Source organism: Fukomys damarensis, unplaced genomic scaffold (genome assembly GCF_012274545.1).
Source record: "Fukomys damarensis isolate Sample0158 unplaced genomic scaffold, DMR_v1.0_HiC HiC_scaffold_1, whole genome shotgun sequence".
NCBI lineage: Eukaryota > Metazoa > Chordata > Mammalia > Rodentia > Bathyergidae > Fukomys > Fukomys damarensis.
This window is the reverse complement of record NW_022900913.1, coordinates 7189863-7211507: the sequence shown is the minus strand read 5'-3', so window position 1 is coordinate 7211507 and position 21645 is coordinate 7189863. Positions and strand designations below refer to the sequence as shown.

At 44.6% G+C, this 21645-nt stretch overlaps 1 protein-coding gene and 1 pseudogene across 7 annotated transcripts in view; both read left to right on the top strand.

Annotated features, from left to right (window-relative positions):
- Nucleotides 1-21645, top strand: part of Atpsckmt (ATP synthase c subunit lysine N-methyltransferase) — a 269273-nt gene that overhangs the window by 19932 nt on the left and 227696 nt on the right. Inside the window, exons 5-6 of one of the 7 annotated variants that reach the window (XM_019205786.2) lie at nt 7235-7312; nt 9113-10063. The exons of 2 other annotated variants lie outside the window; for them this stretch is intronic. In XM_019205786.2, coding sequence (XP_019061331.1) covers nt 7235-7306 — 72 coding nt within the window. In that variant the 3' untranslated portion in view covers nt 7307-7312; nt 9113-10063. Of the gene's footprint in view, nt 1-724; nt 3579-6174; nt 6320-7234; nt 7608-9112; nt 10064-21645 lie in introns of those variants that run through there. 4 more of the 7 variants (XM_010612115.3, XR_004514438.1, XM_033756450.1 and 1 more) reach the window with 4 other exon arrangements.
- LOC117286753 lies at nt 14351-15519 on the top strand (annotated as a pseudogene).

Here is a 21645-nt window from a genome sequence, read left to right as displayed (position 1 = left end):
GCTGATGACGGGTAAGGAGTTAGGGTGACTCGGCCGCCTAAGACAGGGCCCCTTTGGCACCTTCCTGATTCTCGCGCAAGAACAGGAGCATGTTGCGGGCATGTAACGTCGACTCCATTTGCCGTTGCCTTCATTGCTGCTTTTGTTAAAAAGGAAAGGAGGAATTGTGGAGAACCATAGATCCACCCCTCCGCCATTTTATGATATAGCCTATGAAGCCATTTTGTGTTAGGTTTAGTTTTCCTGTAGATCACATGATATGTTCCCGTGGGTGTTTGATGTATCCTTATAAGGTAATAATCTGTTCTCTGTATGCTGAATGGTTGCATTATGGTATATATGTTGCCACCCCTTCCAGGCGTGGAGAGCGGGGTAGAGATCCGGAGATGAGGAACTAAAGTAAATTCCTTGTGTATCAAGTGTGTGCCTCTGCTCCCACGTCGCCAGTTCAGGCCCCTGTAGTCGCAGACCGAGTTGCCCAAGGCAATCCGGCTCGCGACAGGTGGCGCCCTAACAGGGACCTGGACTCGGTGATTTTCATGGGCAAAGTGAAACGGACCCAGGTCGCCTCGGGTTAAGAGGGACGGCAATCCGTGGGCGGACCCAGGTCGCCTCGGGTTAAGAGGCACGGCAGTTCGTCGGAGCAGCGGCTGCGCCTGATCCACGCAGTGGTAAGTAAAGGCAACCAGGAAGGTTGATTCCTCTCGCTTGCTCGTGTTTATAGAAAACAAAGAATGGGACAAGGTCTGTCTACGGACTGTATTACCCACGCCATCCAGAAAATTTTACAGACGCAAGGAGTTGAGGCAGTCTGGCTCGCGACAGAAAGCAGCAGAAAACAGAATTCTCCTACCTGCTAGAAAATGGGTGTATGCAACAGTGCTGGTGTAGTTTAGATGTGAAACGATGCCAAGGCCTCACGTGGTTGGCAGGTAATCGTGGGGCTTATATCTGATCTGCTGAGAGGTGGGGCCGTGCTGCCCTGCCTTGGAGCCAGGTGACCGTGGACTGAGATTTCTACAAACTGTGGACCAAAATGAACCTGTCCTTTAGCTCCAGTCGTCGGGGATTGCATCCCAGTGGAGAGACAGTGACTACACAGTATATTCTAAGCAGGACGGAATTAACCCCACCTCACAGGTCTTCTCCACATAAAGGCAGTCTAAGACTGACATTTCACCTGTGTTGGAAATCTAATACCTTTGGAAATGCATCCGTGTCGGTTTGCTGGAGCTGCTGTAAGGGGACGCTGCAGACCGGATGCTCAAACAACAGGACTGTGTTTCTCTACTGTGCTGGGGGCTGGAAATTGGAGAGCAGGGCTGCAGCAGGGCTGGTCTCCCGAGGCCTAGCTCCTTGGCTTGCAGTTGGCTGCCCCTTTGCCATGTCCTCACATGGCCTTCTGTGTGCCGCTTCCCAGTGTCCCAATGCTGCTTTTAATAAGGACACAGTCGGATCTCATTAGGGCTCACACCAAGCACCCATGTGAACTCATTCACCTACTTAAAGGCCCTGCCCCCAGCACAGTCACACCCTAAGGTTTGGACACCTGAATTTGGGGAGGACACAATTCCGCCTGTAACAACCATTGCACAGCCACCTTTATAGTGAATTTGGACCCGGCCTGTGGGTGCGTTAGCGGGAGAGGAGCTGTGCACCTTCTGCTCCATCCACACTGTGGCTGGGCCGGCTGTGAGAGAGACTGTGCAGGGCACAGGAGCCAAGTGCTGTGACTTTCACAAAGCCGAAACAGGCAGGCCTCTGCAGTGGTGCGGGGGAGCATCACCGGCCCGCAGAAGGAGGAGTGTCAGTGGGAGACTGCCTGAAATGGTCACAGCTTGGAAATGAGAGCAGGAACAGAAGCAATTCTTGTACGTGGGCCGAGCCCTTGGACAGTCCAGTACGCACTCAGCTCAGCAGTGCTGAGACACCTCAGCAGGAGAGTTTCAAAAATGGCACGGGTTCTGAGGAGCACTGGAGAACTTACACGCACCGTGTGGCAAGCCCAGGACGGGGCCAGGCAGGGTGCCTCTGGAGGAGGAGCAGCCACTCCTTTTGCAGCTTCTTAAAACAGCAGAAAGGGCTCCACAGCAAGAGCCACTTCCTCGCATGCTGAAGGTTCCACTTCTACTGTCAGGATTCAGAGCTATGCTCCCCTTGTCTAGGGAAACTGGATGAATCACTGTGGCTTCTGTGTGATTCTGACATCATTCCTCTGTGCAGCAGCACTGTGGGAGCTGCTTGGTGTCATAGCAACAGGTTGCAGCAGAACAGGCTGCCAGTCAAGGGCAAGAGCCAAGGCGCTGCACTGTGTGACAGTTACTTTCATTTATGTAAAAAAGGTCATTTCTTTGCTCACCCTTGCACACTTACCTATGCGCACACACATACACAAGCTTGCATATCCTACCACAAATACTCTATCAATATACAATACATCCATAATGCCTTTTATCTCTGGGGAGCTTGGGTAGGAGGTAGAACCAGAAGTGAGAAGATTTCTCCTTCATTGTATATCTTAAAATATTTTTTTGTGTTTACTATGTATACTTGTGACTTCCTGATTAAAAAAAATGAATGTTTTAACCATCTGTCCATTCAAATGAAAGATTAGCTTTGATTCGTGTGTGAGATGCAATGTTTAAAAGCCCACGTGTGAGAGATAAACATTCAGCAATGATGTGAGGCTGGTATTGCAGGGCTGCTGTGGACGCTGGTCCCTGGGACTCTGCACTCGGGTCGGGGGGGCCCCCACAGGGCGAAGCCCTCAGCACACGGCCGAGCACGTACGAGGACAGAGGACTGAATGCAAGGACTTGTCTTGAGGAATTATGGGCTAATCTCTGAGTCATTCTCCTCCTTTGTGCTGTTACATCTTTCTAATAAAACAGAAAGAGAGAAACACATTTTGGGAGATTTAAAGTCAGCAGCTCAGAGAACCAAAAAGATAGAAGCAGACAGAGGGAGGTGGGCAGGGAGAGGACGTGGCATTCAATAAAGAGCAGCAGCTTTGGCCGACACCTGTCCTTCCTGATGACACCTTCTCCTCAGCCGTCCCTCATTCCAGGCCATGTCCCCGCTCCAGTCGCCCCTGACCCTGACCATTTCCTTCATTTGTCCTTGCCTTCTCTGAAAGGTCAGTGCTGAGTTTTAGGACTGGTTATGTGCAACACTAAATTTTGACAGCAGGATAAATGCTGGCACACTCTGTTATGGTTAGGATAACAGTGTCCCCCAGAGGCTCCTGGTGATGAAGGTTTGGTTGCCAGCAGATAGATTGGATTATGAGAACTTCAACTTCATAAAGTGGATCAATCCATTCATGACCGTAATTTGATGACCTTACGGGAGCTGATGGAAACAGGAGGTTGGGCCTGATTGAGGGGAGTGGATCGGGTGGGGTTGGGGACCACATCCAGTCCCAGACCCTTTGCCTCAGGCTCATTCCCACTCTGCATCCTGTGGTCCTGAGGTGAGGCGCTTTCCTCCGCCACACCCTTCCGTCCTGACGTTTCTCTTCACCATAGGCCTCAGGCATTACAGTCAGATAACCATGGACTGAAACCTCCGAAACCGTAAGCCAAAATAAACCCTTCCTTTTTAAAATTCAGTTTTGGTCAGGTATTTTGTCACAGTAATAAAAAGCTAACTAATACTTTCTCTTTTGCTGTTTGTATTGTCTAACAAAGGACTTATTGGGCAGAAGAGCAAGTGACATACACAAATGGCAGCTTTGAGGTTATTGACTCTGAATGATAACTCCAGTCTACAGTGTTTATTTTGTGGTTTTGGAGCTCCTGCAGAGATGTGTCCATTCATTCTGCATTCTTAAGGCAGCCTGTTTTGCCCTGGGGCAAAATGTCTTCCTGTATCTGGCTGAAGCCTGTTTTCACATTCCATCTCCCGGCCCTAATTTCACCCTTGGGACCCCTCTGAGCAAATCCAAGAGTTTCACCACAAGATGGAACTTTGGGAGTCTGGGGGACTCTTCCCCATCCTGGCAAATCTATTATCATGGTTCTTTGCAAGACCCAGCCCTTTTTTTTGTTTTCTTTTGTTTTTTTTGAGACAGGGTCTCACCATGTAGTTGAGACTGACCTGGAACTCGCTATGTAGCCCAGTAGACCCAGCCCTTTCTAAGCTGGAGCCGACCCCCACAGAAGCCAGGGTAGAAACTGTCTTTGTCAGGGGGCTCCGGGAGCCAGCCACCCCTCATGTGGCCGAGCGCAGAGGAGAGCAGATGCCCCCAGGCTCATCCTGGGCCCCCACACTCTCACCCCACTTGCCCATGTGACATTCTTAGGTAAACCACAGAAGTGCAGTTATTTTTGACCCAAGAGGGTTTTATGTGTTTGAAGCAAGTTAAGAACCTTTGATACATTCTTTTAAAATTTTCATCGCGTTGGATTTGTCCACTGCTGTAGGTTTTTAGGCCTTTTGCAACCACTTGATCACTTGCTGATCCTTGTGGGTAGCATTCTTCCCTGTGTCAGGGTGAGAAACAAGTGCAAGCCTGCATGGGACTGTGCTCTGGTCAGATCCCCGAGACCTCCCACTTTCGGATACAGACATAGACCAGTTTACCACCTGTCTCACTGCAGTGCAGACTCACTGCTTTCCTCTTCCCAGACCGAGTGCTCTTGAGGTTGTAGGATTTTTTTTTATAAGTCTAATAGCCAAGAGTGGTGGACATGCCTACAATGCCAGCTCTGGGGAGGCTGAGGCAGGAGGACTGCAAGTTCAAATCCAGACCGATGGGCAACTTAGTGACGCAGTGATACCCTGCTTCACAAATAAAAAATAAAAAAGGACTGGGGATGTAGCTCAGTGAAAAGGACCTGGGCCAACCCTCGGTTCTGTCATTGTGGTAAGAATAGGTAAATTAATAAATAAAAATAAAATTTAATAAGTGAAGCAAATCACTCTGATGTGATTCATTCATCCCACCCCAGTCATCCACACTGCCTCGTGTAGCCTCTGCTCCCTCTTCATGGGTGTGAAGAATCCTTCTGGGCCCTGTTCTCTCTCAAGTTAGCGCCAAGCTCCCTTTTGCCCATATTTTCCAGAATCGGTCTTGCTCACCATTTCAAGACTTTCAACATTTTCAGTCCCTGTACACCCTGGCACCCCTTTTGTTCCTCACCATTTCTCTGCATCCCCAGCAAGTCTATATTTCATTTACACGGACTCTCAGTTCTCGGTTGCTGTTGGGCTCTGAGGTGCTGGAAGCCTGGATTCCTTTGGAGCAGTTCGTGGACGTGACCGTCTCCTTGTGCCTTGAAAATACTCTGGCTGGAATACATTGCAGGCTCTATTCTGTTTTTAAAATTTTCTTTTGCTTTTTATAACTAGAATGCTAGTAATGTTAATTTCTTCCTAAGTGGGTCAAAATTTGGATTTTTTTTTTTGTACCAGGGATAGAACTCAGGACCTCGCGCTTGGGAGGCAGGCGCAGTGCCACTGAGCTAAATCCCAGGCCCAAAATTTAGAATTTTTAACGAAATGCTTTCTTTTAGCATAATGAGTAATTGTAAGTTCCTTTCCCTCTACTAACAATTTTTCATTTTTCTTTTTTTTTTGCTTTTTTTTCTCATTAAGTTATTGGTACTTTTAAGGTGTACAGTACAGTTATATTCATCATTGGGATCTTGCACCTTTACATGACAGGTCTTGGTTCTCATTTTAATTTTTCATATGTCACTTATGAGATGTATTTGGAGAGTCACGGTTCTTCAAAATGAAGCTATCAATTTCACATTTGCCACATTTATGCTTTTACGTACGAATGGCTGATTCTTTTCTCCTCAGTAGCTTTTTCCATCCAGGGTTGGCCCCAGCTTCTCTTCTCCTCTGCCCAACATTCGATGTTGAGCTCTGTTGCTGCCCTTTGTTTCTTGCATCCTGGGCTTGTGCCTTGGTTATGAGCTGTGTACTCTTCCTGTCCCAAGGGATGGTAGGCCGTTTCCTCCTGCATCTTAATTTTTCTGCATACAACATTTAATTGCAAAATGCATGCCCTAACGGAGGCGCTCTGTTGTTTCGTTTGGTTCACATTTAACCAGGCGTCATCTTGTTTTTTTCCTTTAGTTTTATGTTTTATTTCATAGCCTGTCTGCTGATGCAGCATTACTTTTGTTTCCAGTAAATGAAAGGCAAACATTTCCCTCCTCTTAGTGCTTAGGCGAAAAGAAGAGCTCAAGTGCTCAGCAGTTCTTCGAGATGAGGCAGTGCGTGACACAGTTCCATTTGATGCTTCTTCGCCGCTTCCCTCGCATGTAGCTGTTTTGCATCTTTGGTCATTTGCTGACCATTTCTTCAGGTTGGTTTGTATTCGCTGTCCTTTAAGGCATGCATGTTTGATCCCGTTTAAGGACAATTTCCATTAAAACAGAAGGTTCTGATTTTTAGTTGAGGAATAAAGAGTTACTTTCCTGTCAAACACAACAGATTACGTTTAGGCTGCTGCCAAAGAACACATATTTCACCTTATCCGCAAGACTACTGGTCAGATTCTGCAAACTGCTAGCAAACATGAAAATAATTTGGGTTGATGATGATGAATTCTTTCCTAGAAGCAAATGAACTTTTGCTGGAATTAAACAAGAGAGGGGATATTATTGCTCGATTTGTATGTGAAGGGAACAACAAAGGACAGTGATTTGTAATGCATGGTCGATGTTTCCTCCACAGTAGGAGAAAGACCCAAAGAGGGCTTTATGATACTTTTCTTTCGGTTTGCAATCCTTTGTTCAGAAAAAAAACATGAGCCTGTCCAGAGTAATTGAAGAATTAAGCAGAATTCTGATGATAGTCTGATAATGGCAACAAATATAAGTCCTACGTAGGAATGTTTTAACTTAGTATTTTGAGGTGTTAATGGTAGACAGTGAAAGTTATGTACATTAAAAATTGAAGTACCATTTACACAGGAACAAACGCACTCTTTTTAGTTCACAGCACTGTGAGTTTTGACAATTCATAAAAGCACACAACTATCATCAAAATCAAAGTATGGAAAACCTCATCGTTCACAAAATGCCCCTGTGTCCCTTTGAAACCAGCTGTTTTCCCACTCCTACTTCCTGCTTTCTGCCCTTACAATGTGGCCTTTTCCAGAAGGTCACATAAATGGCATCCTGGAGACGTAGCCCCTGGAAGCCAGCCCTTTTTACTTGGAGAAACGCCTTTGAAATTCATTCATATCTTTGAGTGTTTATCTCTTCTCATCACGTAGGGGCCCATTGTATGGATGCACCTGACCGTTTCTCCATTTGTTGGTGGTACAAAGAGACATGCCTTTCCCTAGCTTTTGGTGAGTATGAGTAAGCATTCATAATGTTTAGTTCCCCTTAAACTTTGCACACCGATTTTCCTCTGTGAATGTTCGTCGTTGTTGAAGTTGAGGACACATCGTGAGTGGGGTGCTGGGATGTGTGTCAGCTCTGCAGGGAGCTGCCACAGTGCCCGTTCACCCGCACGCCTCTGTCCTCCTCTGCCCTTGGTATTCTCCCCTCCTTTCTAACAGAATTGTGCTGCTTTCCCATTAGGAGATCTCAGTTTGCATTTTCCACATGACACTTTAATATGCCTGTCAATTACCTGTGCGTCACTGGCAGCGATGTGTCTGTTCAGTCTTTACCTGTTTTAAAAATCACGTTGTTTACTTGTTGTTGAGTTTTGATATTTCTTTATATGTTTCGGATATAATTCCTATATCAGGTATGTTCTTTCTAATATTTTTCTGTGACTTCTTTTTTGTCAGTTACAGTGTCTTTAGCAAAGTAGAACTTTCTAATTTTGCTGATCAATTATTTCTTTCATGAATTGCGGCTTTGGTGTCATATCTAAAAACTGTCAAAGTCACAAAATTTTCCTTTGTATCTTTTTTTACAAAGTTTTATAATTTCATTTTTGCATTTGTATTTGTGGTCCATTATGGGTTAAGTTTTGCTTACAGGGAATGGTATGGATTAAACTTTATTTCTTTATATATGGCTGCCCAGTGGTTCCCATTCTGTTTGTTGTAAAGATGATTTTTTTCCCACTGAATTACAGTTGCACTTTTGTTGAAAAGCAATAGTCAAAATATATCTGAGTCTATTTCTGGTCTGTATATTATGTTCCGTTGAGCTACTTGTCTATACTTAATTTGATACACAAAGTAGTTGTTCATTTGATAATAATTATTTTTGGTAACTACAATTTTAATTTGCCCAACTCTTATTCTTGTAATTGGGCAGTCAGTTCTTTATTCCTTTTTGAAAACTTAACTGTTTATTTCCACTTGATAGTCTCACTGTTTGCATCTAAGATAAGAGATTATTTAAAATTTTTATTCTTTCAGATTCTCTTATAGCTGATATTTTGCTATTTTAATATTAATTCATGTTAATAAGAGGTTTTGCCTCCATACTTTAATTACTAGACATTTATTAGTGATAAAATTATTATCACCATAGATCAAGGAAAATAAGATACCCATAAAACTTGGTTAATTCACAGCTTGGATATTTATTTTTAGTTCATTTTATTGTTGTCTACTCTTTAAATAAAGCCAGCTACAAAGAAAATATTCTTACATGAATAAAAACAGCCCTTAATATACATTATTTTTAAAAAGTCAGATGATGTCTAAAAAGTTTAATTTTACTATCCTTCAGTCCAGAGAACTCCAAGTATTCCTCAGTCTAAAGAATATTGTTAGAGCTGGAAAGAAGGGAAATTGTGCTCCTGCAAAGCAAATGAAAGTCTTAGAGTGAAAAATCTGTAGCAAGATGAGTCGTTAATCACTCTTCAAGGTCTAATTCGTCTTACTGAATTCTCTTCTTTGGGCCCATGACATATTCAGTGAAGGATCATGATTTTATACAATTAATTCCATGACTATCGGTACTGAAAAAAGAGAGGTTATTAAAACTTAGGAGACTTCTGAGTTCTAGTAAAACCATTAAGAAGGAACTAATGTGATAATAAAAGGAAAAGCAATTCAAAACTTATCAGCCTAATAAAGAATATTACCAGATATCGTACAGTAATAAAAATCTTTGAAAATGAAACAAAGGGGGGAAAAAAACCTACCAGCTGAGATTAACAGTCTGTTATGATGGTCTAGCCCTTGTTAAATCAGCCGTGATATCTCGAAGAGGATTTTTAATTACCAAGTGATTTGTAGCCATTTCAAGGAGAGTTACGGGCGACTGCCAGCGTTTTGACACTGATACCACACAAGGTTCAGCCACAGCAGCGCCTCGTGTGTGGTCCTCACTCATCTTTTCTGTGATCAGTTTGGAAGTGATTCATCCCTCAGCGAGAGAGTGAATCGTACGCATGATGCATTGAAACAACATCACCCTGCCGAAAAGCTCAGAGTATTTCATCTGTATGAAGGGAGCTGGACGTCAAGAAATGCCTGTGGTAGTCGGCAGTACCACAGTCTTCATCTTCCGCCTTCACCGCCCTGAAGGGAGAGAGGATTAGGTGTTGGGCACCGAGGCTGTAGTTCCTTCCTAAGGAAGAAAGGCTGACTTTCCCTGGTGGGCTGGTGCCCATCCTATCCCGAGTCTGCACAAGGCTATTGAGCCACAAGGCCTCCATTTCACAGCTACTGGGAGTTGTATGGGGAATAGCCAGGATCACAGAGGTCCCAGCTGCTTTCCCCGCTCACCCCAGCACCCTCACAGATTTCTCTTGGCACAAATCAATTCCAGTTTCTTTTTCTTTCTCCCACATTTCCTTTCTCAATGTTGTCCTCTTCCTGATAGGGTTTTGGGATCCTCATAAAAACAATACTTATAAAAGGTGAGCTTTCTCATAATAATCTCTGGGAGTTAAAAAGAGAGGAAAGGACTTTAAGAAAATTTGATCCACCCTCCCCATGTTATATAAGAGACAATCAAGCAAATGGTGTGTCCTGAGCCATGGGAACATCAGCACTGGGATGTGAATTCACACTGAGCCGGTTATGGCCAAAAATGTTCAGCAAAGACATCTGAAGCTAGGGGATAGCCGGGTGTGGTGGTGCACGCCTGTAATCCCAGCACTCGGGAGGCTGAGGCAGGAGGGTTGCTGTGAGTTTGAGACCAGCCTGGGCTACATAGTGAGTTCCAGGGCAGTCTGAACTACATAGTGACAACCTGCCTCAAAAAACAAAACAAAACAAAACAAAAACCAAAACCACAAACAATGCTAGGGGATGATTCAGGGTGGAACATCCTCAATAGAACTGTTCCTAGAGAACAGGTAGGTAAGCCAGGTGTGGTGGTGCATGCCTGTAATCCCAGCACTCCAGGAGGCTGAGGCAGGAGGATTGCACGTTCTAAGCCAGCCTGGGTAACTTAGCGAGATCTTGTCTCACAATAGAAACACTAAAAAAAAAGTACCTCGGTACTGAAAAAACAAAACCAAAACCAGGCACGCACTGTTGTGGCTGTTGTGATTGCCTCCCAGCTCCACTTCTCCTCTCACAGTCGGCCTGGTGTTTCCGGGCCTGAGACTGCTGTACCAGCTGCTCCCTTGTAGGCTCTGCCAAGATGGCACCTGCCAGGTAGGGGAGGAAAGGCCTCACTTCCTGTTTCCTGTGGCCGGCCCCAGGGACCACTGACAGTTGGTTACCTGTGAGTAAAAGCAGACGTTTCAGTAGCAGAGCTTGCTTTGTCCAGAACCAGCCTTATCAATTGCTCTAGAAACCCCCAGCGCAGACGTGCAAGTCCCCACCTTGGAGATGGACACAGCCGTAGGGGCTCTTCTCTCTGCTTCCAGGGTTTGTGAACACAACCTCCGCTCTTCGTTCCCAGCTCTAGTGTGTTAATTGCTTTTTACATTTTTTAGGGTAATCAGTACTTGAATACCAACATTTTAACGTTAAATTCTCTGTTAAAATAGTGTGGTTTCTGTGTTTTGAGTGGATCCTGAATGATATAAGTACTTCAATTTATACTCACTATTTTAGTAAAGTAATCATAAGTATCTAAAGAGTAGGACACACTTTATTTACATTTAAAAGTGAAAAGAGGGCCAGGGCCTCACAAGCGCAATGACGAGTTGCATCCTGGAACCAAAAAAAAAAAAAAAAGAAAAAACAAGAGTCAGGCATGGCATTCTAGGAGGCTGAGGCAGAAGGATTGCAAATTTGAGCCCTGCCTGGTACTTAGTGAGACTGTATAGCTCAGTGCGACAGGCCCTGGGCTCAGTCTCCAGTAACACACACACACACACGAAAACGGGCTTCTTCAAAGTGGGAATGTTTGGGAAGCATAAACCCATGCGCTAGTCCTAGGCATTTAAGCAAAACAGGGGACTCCTACAGGCTGATGCCTTTGTTTAAAGAGACAGGGACATATGTTTGGTTGGGAGGATCATTTTTAGCAGTTTTCCACAAATTTTACCAGTGAATTCTAAGTCATATTATATCTCTGAAGATTAAAAGCATGTGGCTTTAAATGCTGCTGTTCTACTCATCCTCACAAAATGGTGACAGATTGGTATCAGAGGCACTGCTGGCCTGGGCTCAATGAAATTGGCATAGAAAGTTTCAACGGTAGCTGAGTCGCCTACCCATATGGTCTGGGCAGCTCATGCATGCATCAGAGCTTTTACTAGCCCTCAGAGATGGCACAAGTCGCAACTTCTGACTTGAGCCAGAACTAAACTAGCAGCTGCGGTTCATTCTGTTCACTGATCAGCGAAGGAAGCTCCAGCCTCGTCCTGGGATACCATCGTACATAGGCTCAGCAGGCTGGCTGCGCCTCCCTCGCCAGTCCCAGAGAAGACATAACCACGTAGCATTATCCTTCTCCTAATGTACTTGGAGTAAAGAGCGCAAGAGAACGGAAAGAGGAAACTCATTCTGGAGGGAGTATCGAGCGTTACATTGTTCGAGATGCAGTTCCTAGCAGGAGATAAATCAGTCTTGCCCCTCTAACACCATAGACATGGTGGTAACCCGGTGTACATGGGTAGATGCGCTCCCTGTGCTCCCTAGAGAAAGCCAGGGCATGGTGGGCACAGCACAGCCCGAAGCCGAGGAGGAGCCCAGTAGGAGTAGGGCAGTAGGGCAGCACCTGTGGATGGCACAGGTGAGTGTGGAATACACGTGTAGCTGTCTTCTAATAGCGTGGATCCAGGAACACGCGAGAAAGTCAGTGTTTACAGGAAGAGAGCTTGTAAGGGCCACCTTGGTATTGTGTAGGAAAGGAACTCCCACACCTTCGCCTGATCACTGGTGAGAAGTCGGAAGCAAAGAGAATCCGCAACGGACCGATTATCCACGCGAAGCAGCAGGCTTTCGCTACTGCCCTGGCTGGCAGGTGCCTCCCAATGGCAAAGAAGCACTGAGCACGCACGCCTGCCATGCTAGGGCCTGCTCTGCAACACGAGGGCCTTCTCCAGCTACAGGAAATTCTCTGGATGCCACAGCCCGTCTTCAGAACAGCCAACTCACCGGAGAAACAAAAACCAGGGCACAACACAGAACAGCTTTGCTTACCGAATTGCCGTTTGAGAAAGAAAGGCCAGTTTTTGCTAAGGCACATTTCAAGGTACACGTGCTCTAGGAGATGCTCTGGTGGCTCTGCAGTGCAGAAATGCATCCCCCTTTCACCCCTCTTTTGTCAACTTTGGATGCACAGCTACTTTTTTACCCCTCACATAACACTTTTGCAAATTCTGTGGAACTTGCATTGGGAGGATCACTCTGGGGAACGGCCTGAGGTATTCTCAACACAGAAATATGCACGAAGAATGCTGTCCCTTTTCAGATGTAGTCTCCTGGAGAATTTTTTTTTTTAAATATCAGTGTATGTTTAGTAGTGCATGTTTGCCACACTGAATAGTTACATTTATTTTGTAGAATAACACATGCACATAACCTGTCTTCATCACTGTGGTTCCTGCCCTTCTTCCCTTCTTCCTCATTTCCCTTGATCCTCTTTCCCATCTCCAAATGGTCTGTCTTTTTGTTTCCTGTCCTCTATCCCTAGTTTTACCAATTTACTTATTTATATTTTAGATTTCTCATATAAGGGAAACCAAACAATATTTAACTTTCTATATCTGACTTACTTCATTTAACATTATAGTCTCAAGCCATTTTTCTGCAGATGACATGAATTTATTTAATTATGTATTTGTTTGTTTATTTTTTGCTACTGGGGATCCAACAGAGGTCCTTGCCTTTGCAAGGCATGCAGCAGAACTACTGAGCTAAATCCCCGGCCCACGAATTTATTTTTTATGGCTGAAATATGTATATAAATAATTTTCTTTATCCATTCATCTATTGATAGTCATCTAGGCTGTTTCTAGAGCTTAGCTATTGTGAATTGCTCTGCTATAAATGTGGGTATGCATATATCACTATAGTTTGGTAGGAAAGGAATTTTTATGGGAATATACCCAGGAGAAATATAGCTGTGTCACTAGAATTTCTATTTTTAGTTTTTGGTACTTATTCCTAACTACTTTAAGAAAATAAGTATGTTGCTGGGTATGTAGCTCAGTGGCACTGTGTCTGCCTTATAAGTGCAAGGTCCTGAGTTTGATCCCTGGTACCAGAAAAATAAAAAAAGAGAAAAATAAAGAAAATAAGTATGCTGAACATACGGGCTGTTTACTCTTATTCTGGTACTCTACCTTCGTCCAGGGACGTAGTAAGATTGTACTTTCCCACACCCTTGAAATCAGACCAGGTCACGTGACTTGACTTGTCCAATAAGACAAGGGCAGCAGTCTTTAACCTCTAGTGTACCAATTACATTCCCTTTTTCAGACCATAAAGGTGCCAGGTGGTCTTTGTCACACTGCACCCCGTGACAATGACATGGAGCTGACTCCACTGTTTGTCATCCACCAGCTGATACTTAATGGCCATGTCACCTGAGAGATACATGGTGATTTCTCTAGCTATTATCCATAATTTAGTTTTATTTTAATACAGAGATTGCTGGCAGGAGCTGGGAAAGTAGCAAGAAAAGTATAATTTGTCATTGGTTTTAGGAACAATTTGTAAGCAGTGAAAAACTGTTAAAAAGCCTGGAACGGTGATGCGTTATATGGTGGCACAATTTTTGGTGATTTGGAAGGCAGATTATATGCCCACTCACCTTGTAGCACTAGGGAAGGAGGCAGGAAAGCAGAATGTGGATAATGCATACTGGTTTTCACTGGATGAATTTGATGACGCGAGGTCAGAGAAGAATTAGCTGCATTCCAAACAGGAATTAACGGGAGACTTGAGGATTCACAATGTTGGAAGAAAGGCTGAGTGGTTTTAGATCCCAAACAAGATAAAATTGAGAGAACATTTTGACAATAAAAAGTATTAAAACAGAGCCCGGGACTCTGTGTGCCCTGAAGATGGCATCTGAACACAGCTGTTCAGGGCTTTTCTGCCTCTGTGGCCCATAGACCTGTTGCTTCCAGAAGAAAGTGCTCAGTCAGCATATTGTGGTCTTGCTGTGCTCAAGCAGAATTCACCTTCAGCCTCAGTTCTGCATAACACGCTTCTGCGGTCACCTGGCATGAGCCCTACAGAGAGGCACAGCTTGTGAGCAGAGAATTCAGAGAGTGATGTTTGATGTCTTCAAGGGGAAATCTTTGGTGCTCTTCTGTCCCTTGGATGTCACCTTTGTATGTCCCACAGAAACTTGCTTTTAGTGACAACGCTAGTGAGTTTCGCAGTGTGAACTGTGAAGTTGTGGCACTTTCGGTGGATTTCCCCTTTGCCTGTCTTGCCTGGAACAATCATCTACCCGGGCAGACTCCAGTGGAATTGTCAAGTGAGTGTCAGTGGGCTCCCTGTGGGCGGAAGCATGGCCGAGACCCTCTGCCTGGTCAAGGCCTTCCAGTTTGTGGACACCCGGGGGGAAGTCTGCCCAGCAAACCTGACTCCTGATTTCCTCACAATCAAGCCCAATCCAACAGCCTCTGAAGAGTACTTTGAGAAGGTCCTTCAGCAGACCCTCCATGTGGACCTACAGCTTCTCCAGCCAGACGAGAACTGCAGCTGGAAGGACTTAGGCCTTTCAAAGAGGATTATTTATAGAAGGCAAAACCCCCTATATGCGTGTACTTATGTGTATTACTCTAAAGGTTTTGCTTTTGCAACATGAGCTAGGGCTTTCTAAAGGTGGTCAGTGAGAAACTCAGGAGTCCTTTGGGGACCTCTTGAAAGCTAGCGAAGTTCTACAGAAAGCCTAGTTCCCATTTCTTAGACCATGTCTTCAGTGGATAAAGAAAGCATTCTTTTTTCTTAACCTTCCTGGAGTCTTTGTTGATACCAAAGTGGTACCACATGCACTGAAAGCTTCTTCTGATCCAGGGTCCTGAAACTTCCTTCTTGAATGTCCTTGTAGTAAACTAAATTTTATTTTAAGGTAACAAAGATCATTGTTTTCTGTTAGCATCAGCAGTCTAAGTTGACTCTCAAAATGGATGTATATGTGATAGAAATGAATGTGAATCACGTTACTAAAAAACATGATCATGCATGATCTTTGTCCCCTAGATTTATACATTTACAGTTATTTTACTTATTTCATTCATTAACTTAGTATCTACCTGTATTCCTAGATGTTGATTAGGTATAATTATAAAGCCTATATATTGAATCCCTTGCTTCAATATGATTGCATTTTGCAATATGTAATTATTTTCTTGCTTGAAGTGCTCAAAGCAATATGTATAAATAAACATTTTAAAAGAATGTAGCCTTACAGCAAAAGGCGCTGTCTCTATATCTACTGTAAAAAAAAAAAATCACTTGAATGATTGTAGTTCCTTGGCCATCACATTATTAGTAAAACCTCTTGGTTTAGTAATACATATAAGAATAAAGATCTAAATCATTTATGTCTTTGGAGAAAATTGTGAGTGTGACTGTTAGGACATGTAGTTTTCTGGAATGAAATAGATACAAAGCTGGTTGCAGGGGCGGGCTTCCAATTTTAGTACATGTGCCGCCGAAGCGAGCACTTGACAATTTTTTTTTTTTTTTTTTTTAGTATCAGGGATCCAACTCAGAACCTTGACCTTGCAAGGTAGGCACCAGCACCACTGAGCTAAATCCCTGGCCCACAGGGGGGCCTTCCAAAAGAGTCACCAAGTTGAATTTAAAAATACTGTCATTATAAAGAGTTAGAATGACCCCTGACCACCCAGCATTTAGGGCTGATGTGGAATGAGAGAGGTGTCCTGCCCTCTAGCGAGGCTGGTCCCTGATGCTGACCTTCAAGGAGCCACAGTTCCTGGTGGAAGAGGGAGCCAGAGGCCTAGGAGGGTTACGAACAGGGAGGCTCCTGACACCAAGCACACTTAAGGGCTAATGTCCTCACCCAGAGCAGGCTTCACATTAATTATCCAGAGATTTCAGGACTGCTGTAGACCCATCTGCTGTCAATCTGCCATTTTCCCTCTCCTGAATAAGGATACTTCTTGGTGTTATTTGTTCCCCATTTCATTTTTGTAGCCTAGGTATGTGGGGGTAGATAACTTACTTTTTAGTACTTGACCTCAAGACTGAGAAGAACCATATCCAGGCCCCGCCTGGTCACTGTGTCATTCCACTGCTCTGGAATTGAACTGTGTCCTTCAAAATTCATGTGTCAAAGCCCTAACCTCCAGTGTGACTGTCCTGGGAAATAGAGCCTTCAACGGGGTAAATTAGAGATAAATTCACCATATGAGCGGTCCCTCATCTTACAGGATTGCTGTCCTCATGAGAAGTGTACACCAGAGACTCATCCTCTCAGAAGAAAGGCCATGTAAGGACGCAGCAGGGAGATGCTTACCCACCAGTTGAGGAGAGAGAGAGAGAGCTAGAGAGAGAGAGAGAGAGAGAGAGAGAGATCGAGGGGAGAGGGGAGAGGAGGAGAGAGAGGAGAACACCCACCAGTTGAGGAGAGAGAGAGAGAGCTAGAGAGAGAGAGAGAGAGAGAGAGAGAGAGAGAGATCGAGGGGAGAGGGGAGAGGAGGAGAGAGAGGAGAGAGGAGAGAGAGGCCTTAAGAGAAGACCCTGATCTTGGACTTAAGGCCTCCAGCATTGTGAGAAATAAATTTCCATCGTTCTGCCATCCAGTCCATGGTGTTTCTATGAAGGCCATAGAAAACTAAAGCAACCCTGATGAAGACACTATTGGGTGGCACTTTTGAGATATCTCTTCTGAGGAGAGAATCAATGAATTTCGATAACCAGAACAAAACAGCTGGTCATCGGGTGGCCAGAAGGGGCGGGCTCTGGTTATCACTAGGACTTTTCACAGGGTTCCAGCAGGGTAGACTTGAGCTTTTGGGCCGGCTGGCCCCACCTCGATAGAGGCGTGGCCACTTGGGCCACTTGGCCAATGGGATGTGAGCAGAAGTGGCAGGCGTTTCTTCTAGGCAGACTCTCTTAAGAGCCAAAGCGCAATTTACTGTGTTCCAGTCCCCTATCACTGTAATGGTGGCGTCTAGATTGACGGGGGCGTGTCTGTCAGCCTGTGTTCCCGAACGCAGATGACGTGGAGCAGGGTCTCGGCCATTCCACAAAAGATCACCAGCGTGGGTGAGAAATAATATTTGAAGTTATTAAGCTTTTTAGGGATTGCCTGTCTCGGTCTATCTAATCAATACTAAGAGTAGGGAAAATTTCCAAAATTGTCATAGGATCTGATTGCATAATAGTGTAGAATGTGATCAGTTAATTGAATATTTTGGAGTTTGTCCTTCATCAATTAAAGAAGAAAAGCTGAACTCACAAGTTGCCCATCAGTCACTGAGATGTGCTTTGTATTCAAAGGTGATGCTATCGAATGACTGCCAGAGAACATGTTTTAAGCTAATTGGTCAGTAGTGGCGATGGATTCTTTTAGAATCATTCATGCTTCTCTGCTCTGTGGCCCCAAGAGAGGCAAGGGCTGTGTGCAGTCATCGATTGGAGCCGGGCTGGCCTCAGACCCACAGCGTTGGGTTCACTCATAGTCAGCAGCTACAAAAGAGCATGTAGAGTTGACTACAAAGAGCCGAGTGCCCAGTGGCTCCTCAGATGGTACTGAGCTGAGACCTGACCCACAGCCAGGATCAGGGACAGGAAACCCATAGCTCACAGTTGTCAGTTCAGAGTATTGTGACCCAAGGAATGCTTGCTGCCCACCCTTCTGAGTAGTGAGATCACAAGGGACTCTTACCACACATGATTGCACTATGAGACTGAGAAAACTCTAAGAGTGTATTCTGGAACGTTGCTCTAGCAGGATGTTAAGACTGGTAGCATTCTATAGGATAGAATGTATTGCTGTCCTTGTGTGGTTAGATGCTTGTTCTCTAATAATACTTCAGAAAATAAAAATTTAAGGGGTGATTTTGAAGAGAGGACACTTGTGAAGAATTGCATATGAGGAAGAGGGTAGAAGTGAAGTTGATGTCAAAGTGTTGTCCCTTTCTGGAAGCTTCCAGAAGATGTCCTCATTCACTTCTGCTTGGGCCACCATTTTGTGCAGTGTGACCTGCCTCCCTGATTGGCCCAAGGGGTCTCTCGACCCATATTGGACCCTTCCCTAGGAGTTTTGACTTACGGTCCAGAATGTTGAATCAGTTTCTCTCTGGGGGCGAAGGTGGTAAGAAACAGAGCTTGAAGTTGTTGACAGTGGTCTGACCCCTTCAGGGGATGCTGGTGACTGACTGAAGAATGAAGCAGATGTGTGAGGGAACAGAATCTAGAGGCTGAGAATGGCCCCGGCAATGTGCTAGACCTGGCTTCCTCAGGTCACTTGGCCTTGCGCTACTCAAGGACAAGTTCGTACCACTTTAGAAAATCACGAGGCAACCATTGTCCTAGTGTGTGCATTCCCCAGGGCTTCCACAACAACTGTCATGAATTAGGTGGTTAAATAACAGAATTGTGTCCTCTCATGGTTCTGGAGGCTGGAAGTTCAAAAGGTACTTGGAGGGTTGATGGCTTCTGAGGGCCCTGGGGAGAGAGACTGCTCTATGCCGCTCTCCTCACTCCTGTGATGGTCAGTAGCCCTCAGCAGTCCTGGACTAGCAGGGGTGGGCTCCTGTCTGTGCCTGTGTCCTAGGGTGACATTCCCCTGTGGCTCTTCCCATCCCCTTATATCACTTGTCTTTTGAAAGACACCAGTCATGTTGGACTCAGTGTGCTCTCTAAGGGCAACATGATTACATCTGTGAATTACCTAGTTACACATAAGGTCATGTTCACAAATACTGGGGTTAAGATTTGGATATATCTTTTTTGGGACATGAATCAACCATGTTGTAATACCATATGATCATACGATGTATTTTCTCCCCCTTAAACTTCTTAGAAATGGCTGTGTCCCTTGGGTAAATTTGGGAAGGCCCCTAATGTAGAATTTGAAGGCAGAAATACTGAAGAGGGGCGTGGAAGGATTCACCAATGCTCTGAGGGAGTAGACAGTCAGGATTGGAGTTGAGAGTGAGGCTCCAGGTACCACCAGCTCTACAGAAGAAAGACCGGAATTGGAGCTGTGGGTCTCTTTCCTTCGCAAGAAAGAAATCCAGCTCAAATCTGTTCTTGCAAAAAAAAGAAAAGGGGAGATAGAATTACTGACACATGTAACTAGAAAGACAAGAAATATTACATAAGGCAAAGTAAAACATAGCCAGTGTTTTCTTGTGGAAATATCAGAAGTAGCCAAGAAATTTCTCTTTATTGTAATCTAGCAATTAGTTACAGGAGTAGTATTAAAAATAGGCATCCAAATACAGTTAGATATATTGGCAAATGGCCAGTTTTTGAAGTTTATGAAACTAAAAATATTACTTAAATTGTATGTAATATATCAGCAATCTAAAAGGGACTTTTTGCTGGAAGTTTAGTTAGAAAAGATTCCATAGCGGAGTTAAAATACCAGCCATCTCTGTAAATCATGTCACATGTTTTATTACAGGTCTGGGACTGTGAATAGTGACTTGACAGAATTTTTAGAGCTGATGATGTGGAAGCTAGTTTTGGTAATAATATTGAGATTCAAATAGCCACCATTCAGAGCAGGGTGTCCAGAGAGGCTCCCTGTTTCTGGACAAGTGCAAGAACCTTGCACACTTAAGGGTGTGGATTTTATTCCCAAGTAGTCAAGGTTCCCCTCTAGTGTGTCCCACAAAGGTTCACAAACTGGAAGCCTTATGGTCAGGGTGGGGATGTTGGGAGGCAGTGGAACCTTTAAAGGGCAGAGCCTAGAGGAGGTGACTGAGAGGCGTGGGTCAGGTGGCATGGGACAGCTGCTTCTTGGAGAACAGACTGTTTTGCAGTGGGTAGAGCTGTGTGGGCTGGCTGTCACGTCCACTCTCCAGTTTTTGCTCTGTGACCGTAAGTCATGATCTGTGGACTGCAGTGAGGATCACCTAGCAGATATCTAAACTACAGTGCTGGGTATGTCTGTGTGGTGTTTTAGCGGACTGAGCGGAGAAGACTCATCGCAGTGGCGGGTGGCCCCAACCGATGGGCTTGCAGCTTGGATGGCACGAACACGGGAGGAAGGGGGGAAGTGTCCCTCCTTAGAAGAACTCCTGTCTTCCTGAGGGGATCCGTCCCTTGCTGCCCTCACTTTTGGACTTGAGTCTCCAGGTCTCCTTATCTCTCCGGATCTTTCTTCATCCTTCCAGTGCAGGATCACAGGAGCAGCGATTCACCAGCCTCCAGGCCTCTGGCCCGGGAATCCCTCTTGCTCATAGTTCCCACCTTCTTGCCTGAGAAGCTGTGGGATTTGCTCTCCTCCTCTGGCAGACAGCCATGGACTCTTCCCCACTCTGACCCTGTGAGCCTCCCGAGAAATCCCCTTGCATAGTTAGACTTGTATTTTCTATCAACTCTGTTCCTCCAGAGGACCCTGCCTTCCCCAGGTACCACCCGCCCACTGTATTGTGATGCAGTCAGGAGCTCTGCCAAGATCTCGGCAGGGTGGTGTTTGGGCTTCCAGCCACGGGACTCAGGAACTAAATAAACCTCTTACTTTGTAAAGTACTAGTCTTGGATGTTTTGTTATAGCTGCAGAAAACTAAGATACCACCTGTCTAGTTTTGTTCTATTTTAATTAGAGAGAAGATATGAGAAGAGCGAAATTAGTCTCTAGAATTTATCAACCGAGACATTAGACACTTCCATAGAATAAAACAAGTGGATTTGAAATTTAAGTATCTTGGATTAGAATAAGACAAAGAAGCATTTAGATCTCAATCTAGCTTCTACATTTATCCTCTGGGCTTCTGCTTCAGGCAGTATAATGGATGTAAAAAGTTTACCTCTGAAATGGCTCAGAGACATTATTCCAAGATAGTCTAACAGAAAGGTTGCCTTTTTCCAACTTGTTCTAAATTCAGGAAGAGATTAAAAAAATAGAAAGGAAAAGGGAGGAGAGCTCATTGTTCTAATCACTGATGCCTCCATAGCATCTTATAATGGGTATGTGAGCTTATTAAGGAATCTCCTTTCTAAATTTATTTGTAATTGATAGATAAAACTGTACCTATTTATGGGCCATCATGTGATGTTTTAGTGCATGTACACATTATGTTATGTTCAAATCAGTCTCAGCTTATCTGTCTCCTCAAATATTTATTCTTTGTAGTGAAAACAGTCAGAAACCTTTCTTCTAGGTTGTTTTGAAGTCTACAGTACCTTATCATTGTCTA